Source organism: Oenanthe melanoleuca, chromosome 7, assembly GCF_029582105.1.
Source record: "Oenanthe melanoleuca isolate GR-GAL-2019-014 chromosome 7, OMel1.0, whole genome shotgun sequence".
Lineage (NCBI taxonomy): Eukaryota > Metazoa > Chordata > Aves > Passeriformes > Muscicapidae > Oenanthe > Oenanthe melanoleuca.
This window is the reverse complement of record NC_079341.1, coordinates 1,980,170-1,992,847: the sequence shown is the minus strand read 5'-3', so window position 1 is coordinate 1,992,847 and position 12,678 is coordinate 1,980,170. Positions and strand designations below refer to the sequence as shown.

The 12,678-nt window shown below is 43.4% G+C and overlaps 1 protein-coding gene across 8 annotated transcripts in view; it reads right to left on the bottom strand.

Moving 5' to 3' along the window:
* AGAP1 (ArfGAP with GTPase domain, ankyrin repeat and PH domain 1) overlaps positions 1-12,678 on the bottom strand; it is a 304,896-nt gene that overhangs the window by 151,262 nt on the left and 140,956 nt on the right. For all 8 annotated transcript variants that reach the window (XM_056495964.1, XM_056495969.1, XM_056495965.1 and 5 more), the window contains one exon: positions 7,645-7,737. In XM_056495964.1, coding sequence (XP_056351939.1) covers positions 7,645-7,737 — 93 coding nt within the window. The remainder of the gene's footprint in view (positions 1-7,644; positions 7,738-12,678) is intronic.

Below are 12,678 nucleotides of genomic sequence, written 5' to 3'. Positions count from 1 at the left end.
GCCCAAATCAACACTAATAAACATTTAGATATACCCTTAGCCCCAGGCCACAGCCATGAGAAGTCAAAAAAAGAGATGGAAAGCTAATTTATTCAAGAAGTTTATTGATAGTATTTTATTTATGGATCCTTAAGTAAAGCTGTAGAGGACTCATCTTGGTCTAAAAATGCTTAGGACTATCACTGTATAACAGTCCTGGGTATTTAATGTATTTAGAGATAAAATAACAATATTTTATAAGCTGCAAACCAAAAAACTCATATTTTAGAGACTCTGAAAAATTAGGAGACTAATTAAAAGAAGCATATTAGAAATTCAATCTTGGTAAGCCAAAGGCCCAAACTCCAGCTCCTTCCTGCAACCTCAGACATCCCAGGAAGGGAAACCAGGAGACTCCAGTAAGCAGGAAGAAGCAGATGGGAGGATCCAGTGGGACAAACAGATGGATGCAAGAGGAAAAGGAGAAATTGTCTCAATCAGAGAGGCTGAGGCTCATGCCCAGTCAGCCTGCTGTGGCCAAGGGGCAGAAGGGGCCATACCCTTGAACTAGAAACCAGATCCTTGGGCAAGGGAAGCTCCCAGCTCCAGATGTCCAAGAGAGCTTTTTACTGCAATTTTTTTCCATATTCTAAAGACTACAGCTTTTCTTGGGATGGTATCTGAAACTCATCAACTGGAAAAACCCACAAGCCTGGCTTTCACAGTCAAATTAAACATTATTCCAGGCAGGTACATGGAGCTGAAGCCATTCTTCTGATGTAAGGGCACATTTGATCTAATTGGAAAAAATATTTCAAGTGCACTGGGAATAGTCACTGTTAACTGAATGCAACAACGAAAAAGGAAAAAAGAGCATGCAGACCCCAGGGAATTACCAAATCAATTAACAACTAATTCAGGAACTAATTTCTGTATTGCCTCTTAGCACAAAACTGTATCTTTAATTTCTCCTGCAATAAGCATCACCATGATAGTCCTAACACACTCTGACGCTTTAAATGAGTTTACAAGTATCTCTTTTTGATTGGCTATATAACATTATTTCTTCACAGTTCAATGCAACCATAGCCAAGTGCTCTGAAATATTTAATTATACTGGTAGCGACCAGTTAACAATTTACAGAACCACAGTGAGTACAAAACATTTTATAACTGGTAATCAGCTAATTAAAAAAAAAGCCAGCAAAATGTGTATGTTCTGATTATAAACAATTGCAGAGGAATTACACAGAAGATTTCAGCACTAAGAGAATTTGGCTCAAAACCATACCCTGGTGTTTGTACAAGCTGATCTGGAGACTGATTACTGTGATTAGACAGACGTGTGACAGAGGAAATTACACCTCATGCTGGAGATAAATAAATCAAACCATGTCATCTGCCAGTTCCTTGTAAATCACGTCACTTCTGACTTTGGCAAAGCTGCTCCTTGGAGACACCCAACGCTGGCTTGCAAACAAGTCTACAAACCTACCTGAGCATCAGGAAGGAAAAATACAAAGCAGGAGGAGTTTTGGAGAATGTTCCTTCCTGGACCTGAGGGGAGCCTCAGAGAAAGATGGAGAGAGATATTTCATAAGGGCCTGGAGTGCCAGGACAAGGGAGAGTGGATTCAAATTGACAGAGGGCAGTGTTGGATGGGATATTGGGAAGGAATTATTCCCTGTGAGGGCAGTGAGGCTCTGGCACAGGGTGCCCAGAGAAGCTGTGGCTGCCCCTGGATCCCTGGAAGTGTCCAAGGCCAGGCTGGACAGGGCTTGGAGCAACCTGTGACAATAGAAGGTGCCCCTGCTCATGGCAGGGGGTGGCACTGGATGGGCTTTAAGGTACTCCCAATCAAAACCATTCTGGGCTTCTCTGTTTTGGAGCAGAAGCAGCAGCACAGGGGGCTGGGTCTGTGTGTCAGTGAAATGGGTTTCAGTTTCAGTGCAGAAATACACAGCTGCAAGGAAGGGAAGTAAATCTTGGGGCCTGTGTGCCCTCCACAGGTTTGCTGCCATCCTCCTTCTGAAATGCTTTTGGCCCTTACCTGCATCAGCCACTTTTATTTCCAAACACAACCTGATGCTGAACTCAGACAGAAGAGAGAAGCCATCAGATAAGCCCTGGCACTACTGGCTGTAGCATCATCTGTCTGTCTGTCGTGCTCCTCTAGATCGTTTTTTTCACCCTGTCAAGTCAGATGAATTAAGCAGGAAGAGCTGCTAAGATCACTGCTTATTTGTTCTCTCTTCTGGTAGACTCCAAGTAAACATTTGCAGCCAGGAAAGCTGCTGCAAAGAGCATTTAGTGCTCGTGAGGATGGCGAGTCTCAGATGTGACACTTGCCTGGAGCACTGCGGTGCTCTGGTGGGAGTGAGGATGACTAAGGACATCACTCTGACTGAGCAGATGTGGCAGATGATCCCTTTTCAAAACCTATTTCAGAGACACTGCCCTGCCTGCTGAAATGCTCCAGCAGCTGGACAGACAGCTGTGGGTATTTTAAGGGAAAAGGGTTTCAGGTAGGATGATCTCACTGCTTTAGTGGAAGGACCAAGATAATCGAGTGTTGTGTGTTATTCCATGCAAGGTTTGTGTAACTGGTGCCTAAAACATCCCAACTAGGGCTACAAATAAACAAAAAAGAGGTTAGGAAGTTGGAAATCACTACTGAAACAGGCAACATTGACCTATGCCTGTAGGGAACTGAGATGTGACAGGTTTTTTTATGCCAGGTTTGACATTTGATGAGAGCATCTTCAAAGTTAACTTTGCTGAGTTTAATGGTTTTTAATAAAATTCAGATGTATGTTGGGAAGTGCCAGGTTTGTTTATGCCCTTCTTAAGGAAAAACTGCAGCTTGTGCATCCAGGAACCAAACCCTTCTTCATGAACAGCAAATCAGTGATGCCACCCCCATGCCTTGATATAAAAAATATTTGGTATTTTTAGGTCAGAGTAAAGGAAAGGAAAAAAAAAAAAAAAAAAAGACAAAATACCTAATTTCATTAAGATTACTTTAATGTAGTTAAATATGCCAAGCTGGCAGGCAAAGAAGGTCATTTGAAATATCACCTAAAAGTAAAGCCTGAATAAGATATTCCACTTTCTCCATTAATCCAGCCATTTGCAAACTGAGGGAAGGGAATGGATTCTGAAGTTCACCTTTGCAAGTCATGGATGGCAAATTTTTCACTGTGTCATCAATACAGCACACTAACCATTAGAATATTTATTTCTAATCCAGGCTTCAAGTTCGTCATCCCTAAATGATGCAGCAATTTGGGGGCATGAGAGGTGCAACACCTTCCAGGGTAAGCCAAGGGTGGAGGCAATGTGTCAAACACCAATTTTGGCCAGTTTTTGGTAAAAGAACAGTCAAGGTTATATAGTTGGAATATATCATGATGTGAGCATCTGTGATGAAGTGCAAAGGGCAAAGAGAAGAAGGGTTGGGAGCAGAAAGTCAAGGCCAGCTCTTATGTATTTATTTACACTCCAGTCTGGGGGGGGATGGGGGCAGGACAGAGGAAAAAAATAATAAAAATTAAAAAATAAAAAAAATTAAAAAAAAAAAAAAAAAAAAAGAAAGAGCACACAGCTGCCATCCCAAAAACAGACCTCCCATCTGCCACCCACGATTTGCATGTCACCTTCTCCAGGCTCATTTGTACTTCATTAACTGCCATTGACTTAACAAGATTTATGCAAATGACACCATAGGAGCTCGCTAACTCCCACTGCAATCAAGTGATTATGTATGTACAATTCTCCACAGCAATGAAAAATTAATACATGACAAGCCCCCTCACCGCTGAGTTGAGCTTCTTGCTTTTATTTTTCTTGTTGTGTGCAGTTTTTTTTTTTTAAATTTGAATATGCCCTACTGATAAAGATTTCCCAAACCCACAAAACCCAAAGTAATTTTCCCAAAACGCTACAAAACCTCCCATCCTAGAAAGTCAATTCCCCTAAACTGTGCAGCCAAATGTGTGCTTCAAAATATTCTTCAAAATATTCACTCAGGCTACCAGGAACAAGACTTCTGTTCCAGAATAAATGGGTTTGGAGGAAAGATTCTCCAACCAGAGCAAGCCACTCACTTTATAAGTATTATTAGCAATACTATGGAAAATAGCTTAAATATTCTTAGTTTAAGCATCTCTTTCTCAGAAGTAGAGAACTTCCTATGGATTTTGACTTTAAGCCAATATTGCTCAAGACTTTTTCTGACTCTGATTTGCATAAGATTTTTAAATAGCACGCAAGTGAAATTTTGTAAAATTAAAAAAAAAAAATATGACATTCCCAGTTCTCAGCAGCTTCCAGAAGTCCAGGATTTAAGACATGCTGATATGGCTGTGCATGCACAAGGTATTGATACCTCCCCTAGGAAATCTGCCTTCCCAAAATTTCACTCACTTTAAGAGTATTTGGGCTGGAGTGAGCAGGCACCCTTTAAAAACAAGCCTGCTTTTCACTGCCTCCCTTTTGGGTTTCTGCTGGGAGCAGGAAGGGTCATCAGGACAGTTTTATATGGCTTAGCCCAATAAAACCAAATTTAGCACTGCAGTGAAAAATCAGCTTTACCATGTAGAAAGGACACAGAGAGTAAGAATATGAACTCTTTTTGACCAGGCTGCTCTGAGTTCAGGAAAAAGCCCTGAAGGAATGAGGTGTTTCCTTGGAAGGAAATAGACTGCTCACAATTTTACCTCGTTCGTGGGATCCTGAAATGGTTTGGGCTGGAATTGACCTTATGGTCCATCTCATTCCACCACCCAGCCATGGACAGGGACACCTTTCCCTAGACCAGGCTGCTCAGGGCACCATCCAAACTCTCAGGGATTTCCCTTAAACTCACAGGGATTCAGGCACCAAGAACAGGAATGCAGGAGCAGGTTGTAACTCTTGGCTTCTTTTGACCAAAACCCACTGGCAGCTGTGCAGGTCCATACCTGGGTCCCAGAATGATCAGCAACTCTTTCATAGTGCTAGGAGAGATTCCATTTTTTCCTCAAAACCAGAACATTTCCAGCCTCCAAGGAACTTGTTGTAGCTGGAGGTTTTATCATTAGTTTGTGGGATGTTGTTTGGTTTGGTTTATTTTTTTTGGTGGAGCTTTGTTGTTATTGTTTAGTTTTATTCTCCCACAGCAATCCTGGGATTGCTGCAGCCTGAAACAAGATTCCTCTCTCTCTTCCCAAGTATCCCAAGCAACAAGAGACAGGACAAGAAGAAACAGCCCCAAGTTGCACCAGGGAAGGCTCAGGCTGGATATTAGGAAAAATTTCTTCACAGAATGAGTGGTCAGGCACTGGCAAAGCTGCCCAGAGCAGTGGTGGAGTCCCCATCCCTGGAGGGATTTAAAATCCATGAGGATGTGGTGCCTAGGGACATGGGTCAGTGGTGGCCTCAGCAGTGCTTATTTAAACACTGGACTTGGTGATCCTGCAGGGCTTTTCCAACCTCATTGAGTCTGTGACTCCATTTGTCACAGAAAACATCATGATGAAAGGGGTTTCTCATCTTAAGAAGAACAGCAGCACGAAGATTTTCAGGTTGAGAAGTTCCCTTCCACATCCCTCTGTCTTACTCCCAATTAAGATATGAAATAAAAGACACCAATGTTCCTTGCAGGAATTTCTGTTGCCTCAGAGACAGCTCCAAGGACCTAGCACCTGTTGAGCCCCCCAAGAATGTGGCTGTATCAGCAACAACCTGGAGCCACCTCTACTGACCAGACCTCCAAAATCCCTCCTCCTGACATCTGAGTGGGATGGGAAACCCCACTGGGAGAAGCCACCCTACAGCACTGCAAAACCTCCCATCCCCAAAGCCCGAAGAATGGGATGGATCTGCTGAGGATGCACATCAAGGATATGTAAGTAGTGGCTTGAACATGGCAAAATGAAATTACCTTAATTGGGATTAGTAACAAGAAGGCCACGTTCCCAAAAGATTTGGTCATATCTGGTACACGAGCAGGGCTACAAGGAGAATTTTTCCATACAGAAATTCCAGATATTGTAAGGGATATTTCTTTACAACACACTCTGGCACAATCACACTTAGAATGTTTATCTTACAGTATTCTTCCTATGAGTGTATTTTTAATCAAACTGATTCCATACAACAGTGTTTTAGGAAAGAACAGTACGTATGCCTGGAATAAATACTGGCACATCTATTCCTCAGTTTTACATTCGCAGCTGCACTTTTGTTTAATTAGCATTACCCAAAAGGATTGCAGCCGGTCTACCCATCCTGTATCATACAAAAGCTGTAGGAAAATAAAACTGTAGCTTGCTTTAAATGCCTGGAATCTCCTCCCCTGAATGCAGAGCCAAATACTGAGCTCCTCTGCTTTCAAACTGCTCTTCTGGATTGCAGCGTGCTTGATTAAAATTTGCCTACTAGAGATTCACACACGATAGCATTTTTGCTGCCTGATGGTCCCAAAAGGTCTTTTAGAATGACTTTAGGAAGAAAAATCACAGCTAATAGTTAAGGGTACAAAATCAACTCCTCCTCGCACCCAGAAACAGAGGAAAAACATGACACACCCCGAAACATGTAAACCCAGCTGCACACAGGTCATGCAGGGCTACCTGGCAGGATAAAGCATGGACTGACAGAAGATTAGAAGAGGCAAGTGAGCCTCTGGAGGGCAGGAAAGGCACCAAAACAACTGGAAAGAAACGTGAGGGAAGAAAATAAGTGGGGAAAAGAAGGGAGTTTATCTCTAGCAAGGCACATCTCTCGCACATGAGTAAACACTTGCAAACACTAACACAGAAAGTGTGTGAGAAGCATTCCATGGGAACATGGAGATCTCAACCACATGGATTCAGTGCCATTTCATTTGAGAAAGTAAATCATCTCATTCCCCAAATACTTCCCATCCAACGCTGGCGCTGCTTTTGCTTTTCAAAAGAGTGTTCCCAGCTACAATTTAGGATCGAGTTTCCAGGCTAATGAAAGTGCATCTAGGCTAGTAAAAACACACCAAAACAAATCCTCGGCTTCAAGTCCTGTTGTGTAATGAGAAAGTTTAATTAAGGCCACACATTACAGCTGTAAACGTTCTCTTATATAATAAGGTCTAAATGAAACTGAACCTAATCAAAGTTACAATTCCTTCATTAGCAAATTACAAACAAGAGCGCGCAGCTGACACACCGGCCATGATTATCACAACTAATTGCCTCGTTGTTACGGAGCAGCCTGAAACTGTGTTCAGATGTCCGTCTGTGGTAGCAAATTAGGGCCACATCAGGCTATTCCTGCGATCACAAGGGGCTCTTGTCGAGCGATCTGATTTACCCTGCGCCTGGCAGCACTCGGCCCAATCAAAGCCTCCTCTACAAAGGCAGCTTTGAAGCCAGCACAGCCTAGAAACCCGCTCCATATGCAGGCCGGCAGACTGCACTTCATTAGGCCTGTTGTCACATTTTCCCTCTTCTTATTCTAATGATCCTATTTTAATACACATAGGAACCTCTCCTAATTGATGTCAAGTGAGTGACTTCCACATTCATCACCGGCGCACATCAAACGCCGCTCGGCGCGGCCCCGGCACCGCTGTGCCCGGACCCGAGGTGTGTCTCCCAACTATGGAAAGCAGGGGAGAAAAAAAAAATACAACTATTTCGGCATTACCTGTTTAATTGGGATTGCACGGCCGCTTCCAATGCTGTCTGTTCTGCTCTCCAGGACCTTCTTCTCTTTGTCTGGGTCACTCCCTTTCCGAGACTGCAGAGCGGAAAGAAAAGTTTGTGCTCCATTAAATGCACACAGAGGATGCTTTTATTTGCCTTTTTTTTTTCTTTCAGGGCAATTAAAAAATGATTTGGTAGGTATATATAAGCTCAAAATTGGATCTACACAAGTACGCAACCATCCTAAAATCTGAATAAATTTCCCATCCACCACCCATAAATTTTAACCATCCACTAGTCTGAAATATGTTTGAGTTTAAAGAGTTACAGCTCCAGTGTCTGAAGATCCACAACATCAGAGGACAACGTTTCTGAAGTTTCCAACAGTGGCATGAAGGTGCCATCTCATTAAAAACATTCAGTATACCCATGCATACATTTAATTCACATCTGTGTGGTTCTTAGAAATGTCAGCAATTATTTAGAAATATGATTCTATAATGCTAGGTTTGACCATGCAGACTGCAACTTATTATTTTTTTTCTGCTTGGAAACAGTTAGAAAGTTGGAACTGCAAGAAAAGCCAGTGACTGGAAAAAGTTAACTGAACACAAGTGGAAAAATTAGCATGAGGAGAATTTTACCAGTGTCTAAAACCTGAATTGCTTTATCCTGGCTTTCTCCAAGGAGTAAGATCACAGCACTCCCTTCGTGACTTGATGAAGTTCTATGGGAATTTGAAGAAGTTATTCAGATCGCAGCCAATTATTGCGACAGAACGCACAGGCGCAGCGATTTTGACGGATTTATTTTATTACAAAAAGAAGAGCTGAGAGTCATCCTCCTTAATAACTGCACTGACAAGTGACAACTTCACTCCATTACTTTCCAATGGGAACATTACTCACACAATATCGGAAACGGGAAAACATTTTCGTGTGCTTTTCAACCCGGCGATGATGTATGAAAGGAGCCCATCGGTGGTGTCCGGCACCGCCATGGGGAGTCAGTGCAAACCGGGAGCACGGCAGAGCCCGCTCCGCACATCCAGCGCAGAGAGGAGAAAAAACAGGAGAATCGGGATGCTGGAGCGCTAATGCCCGTCTCCCTCGTCCCACAAAGGGGTGGAAGGAAGAATAAACCCCCGGAGCAGCTGCCCTCGGGCGTGAGAGGCGGACTCCAAGTAAGAGCATTCTGAGCAGCACATTCACCCAGCGGGGATCCCGCGCTGCCGGCCCCGCTCCGCCGGGAACGGGCTCCTATCACCAGTTACTATGGTTCGGGGCAATGGAATGACGTGCCGGGGAACTAAACAAAGAACAAATGAAAGCAAGCAAAACAAGTGGGAGGGATGAAATCCAGTGTGCAGGATAACTATTGTTCCTCATCCTTCAAGACAGATTTCTGCCTCTGAAAGTGCCACTTCCCAAGAATACAAGGCAAAACAAAGCTTCAATGGCGCAAAGCGCCCGTAAGTGACATTGCAAAGAAACTCAGAGAAGGTGCCCAAATCCTTGGGAGGGGAGTTGTCAACTTGAATGTTTCTTTTTTATCTGACTTTTTTTTTAGAGAAAGGACCCTGCCTCTGAAATGCAGGCTGAATATCTACGTGCTGTTTTTCATTCCTGGTTTTAAATCATCACCATTCCCTCAAAGTTCCTGCAGCTGGAAATCACACACTGCACGTGGAAGGGAAATGTCTACGTGCAAAACACTGGTAAATGCCAAAAGCACAGAAATGTAGGGATTTCTGTTAGGTAAATTCCCTTGTAGCTGCTTGCAATCACAGAATCCCTAAGGTTTTCCAGGGGAGAATCTTTGCACGCTCCACTATTTATAAAGATAAATTGTGCAGTGAAACAGAGATCTGATCTTTTATGCTTTTGTACCTATGACACACACAATATGTCTTATATCCTAGCAGAAAAAAATCCATTCCAAACCACACTGGAGCAACACTTCCCAGGACTTTTTCTGATGGCACATCTCCACAATAAATTATTCTATGTAGAACTTGGTGCCAGCAAACCAAAGAAGTTCTGGAAAAATTAAAGCACCTGCACGAATATCATTGGAGAGCTTTCCCCTTTGCCCTGGAAGTCACTCAGACTTAATCCAAGTAAGACTTGAGCCAGGATGTCACATCTGAGTTTGAGCACAACCAGACCCAGATCAGGACTGCAGAGCACCCCAAGTAAAGTACTCATCTCAAACAGTAGATACTGAGACAGAGGGCTCATTTTATGTTTGAAAAACTTTCTTGGAATTCTGTAAATATATAAGACAGGTAACACTGAATGTGGGAAAAGTGATGCACCTTTTTATGCCAGAAATTCCCTCACCCAGTGTGGGATCAGACATGGTTAGAATCAGCTTCTTGCTCAGTGAACCTCATAAATGAATTTTAAATCCTCACCTGCCCTATACAAGATTATTTGGTGGTCCCTGTTATCACACTGTCCAAAACAAAGGATATTAACTCTTCTAATATTTCATCTGTCTTATCACTTAAGGGGAAAATCAGCTGCTGCAACAATAGCTTTATAACAAACAAAATACTCAATGTCAAAAAGATGAGATGCTGCATTTAATGCACTGAACATGCTTAAAATTCTCAACCCTATTCCAACTCAAAAACTGTAATTAAGAAGAATCAAATATTTTCTACTTAGCCTGGTCCTCTACCAACAACAGAGGACCTAAAGATCACTAAACAGATTACCTGTGCTAGATAACAAGGGGTAACTTGCAATTATTAAACAGAAATAGATCTGATTCTCTAAGAGATAAAGGCATAAGGGACTGGGAAGAGAAGCACAGCAAGAAACCCAGAGCTAAACAGTAAAATATTTTAATTACACACTCTATTCATAACTACACAGAAAATACTGGTTATCTGTTTGTTCAATTAAATAATTCCAGGTTATAACTTGGCACAAAAGCTGGGTTACAGCAGAGTGGGTGTTAAGTACTTCAGGACATAGATTACAGGGCAACTCATTAAACAATCTCACTACACCCACCTTAAAAGACACAGCTAATTCTGCAAAGGCAAATTATTATTATTATTCCCAGTTATCAGACATTAAGACAACTATCAACACCCTCTCACATTAGTAAAGATAGTTCTCACTAATTATCACAAAGCAGAGCTTCAGTCTGTTTGTTTACAGCTGACTAAATGTTCTTCTCAAACCTTTCCTGTGACTGTAGATGGGTGAGTTTTTCTCTCCTCCCTTTCTCAAATTTACAGCTGCTCCAAACTGAAACATCCCCAGCTCCCCAAATGCCAGCACCACCTCCAGAGTCCTGGCAGCACCTCACACATCCTTGAGCCTGGACATGGATGGTCGGCGATGTTTTCAGGAATACAGCAGCATCCCAGCTCTGCTGCCAGAGCTCTGGCTGCTGCTGGTTTCTGGGCTGACACTGACATCTAGTGGGGTTGGGAACTCTGGAATTCTCCCACCAAAGTCTTGATTATTCCCACCAATGGGAAGAAATATGACTGTTATCAAATACTGGCAGTCAAAGCTGGGACACTTCTTCCCAGGCCGCTCATTTTGCTTTCCACCTACACATTTGCACCCAAACACAAATGCATGATTTCCTCTCCTTTTTAGGAGTAGGAGATCTGGGTTTAAATCAAAATACCTCTGTTGGGATGGACACAGGATTCCTGGGGCTCTCTGCTGTCACTCAGAGCTCCAAAACGGTGACAAAACTTTCCACTTGCTGAGGGTGGAGAGCTCAAATTTCCCTCAGAGAATGAGGAAACGTTTTATCAGGTTTGTATGTGGGAAGTGAGCATGACTTCACCTTTGGAATTAAATATATAAATTCACCATGCTGACAGGGAAGTTGTGGGTTCCTTAACACAACTAACATGTAGCTACAACCCCCAAGGGAGTTACATGAGAACCCAGAGGGATTCTGAGTTTGCTATGACATGTGTGAACTGTCAAAAAACTGCTTACAAACCACAATTATACCTGCAACATGATCCCAGAGCTTTCAGCAAGAGGGCTTAAACCAAAGAAACATTCACTCAGGGCTTCACTAGCATCACCCAACCTACTCCTGTATAACAAAGACCTGTCATATTGTACCAGGCAGCTTTCTATTTGATTTTTTTGTTTGGTTTTGGGGTTTTTGGCCTCTCAATGAAGCAAAACACAGGTGGTTTGTACAGAAAAAAAAAGTTACTTTAATCTCCATCAGCTTTTTTAATTCTGGAGAAGAAAAAAGTGATCTGATTCTGTGTAGTAATAAAAGTAGCATGGGGTAGTTATGGAATACTTTGGTTTGGGACAAAGCTTAAAGACCACCCAGTCTCACCCCTGCCATGGGCAGGGACTTGTTCCACCATTCCAGGCTGCCCCAAGCCCCATCCAACCTGGCCTTGGACACTTCCAGGGATCCAGGGGCAGCCACAGCTTCTCTGGGCACCGTGTGCCAGGGCCTCCCAAGTCTCATAGTGAGGAATTCCATCCCACTATCTCATCTAACCCTGCCTTGACAGTGGAAGTCCCATCACTCCATGCCCTTGTCCCAAATCCCTCTCCAGCTGTCCTGGAGCCCCTTTAGGCACTGAAAAGGGCTCTAGGGTCACCCTGGAGCCTTCTCTTCTCCAGCCTAAACAACCTCAAGTCTCTCCGCCTGTCTTCCTGGGAAAAGTGCTCCTGTTTAAGTATCAAACAGAACCACACAACAATAATTCCAAGATGGTATTTTTGGAGCCCACAGCTTCATCTCAGCACTCTCGTGCGGATCAGAGCAGCCCAGCAGCAACAGAGGGCAGAAGGTCAGGCTGTCCCACAGCAGCACACACAGCACACACAGCACAGGGCTGAAGGCCAGGCTGTCCCACAGCACACACAGCACACACAGCACACACAGCACACACAGCACACACAGCACAGGGCTGAAGGTCAGGCTGTCCCACAGCACACACACAGCACACACACAGCACACACAGCACACACAGCACAGGGCTGAAGGCCAGGCTGTCCCACAGCACACACACAGCACACAC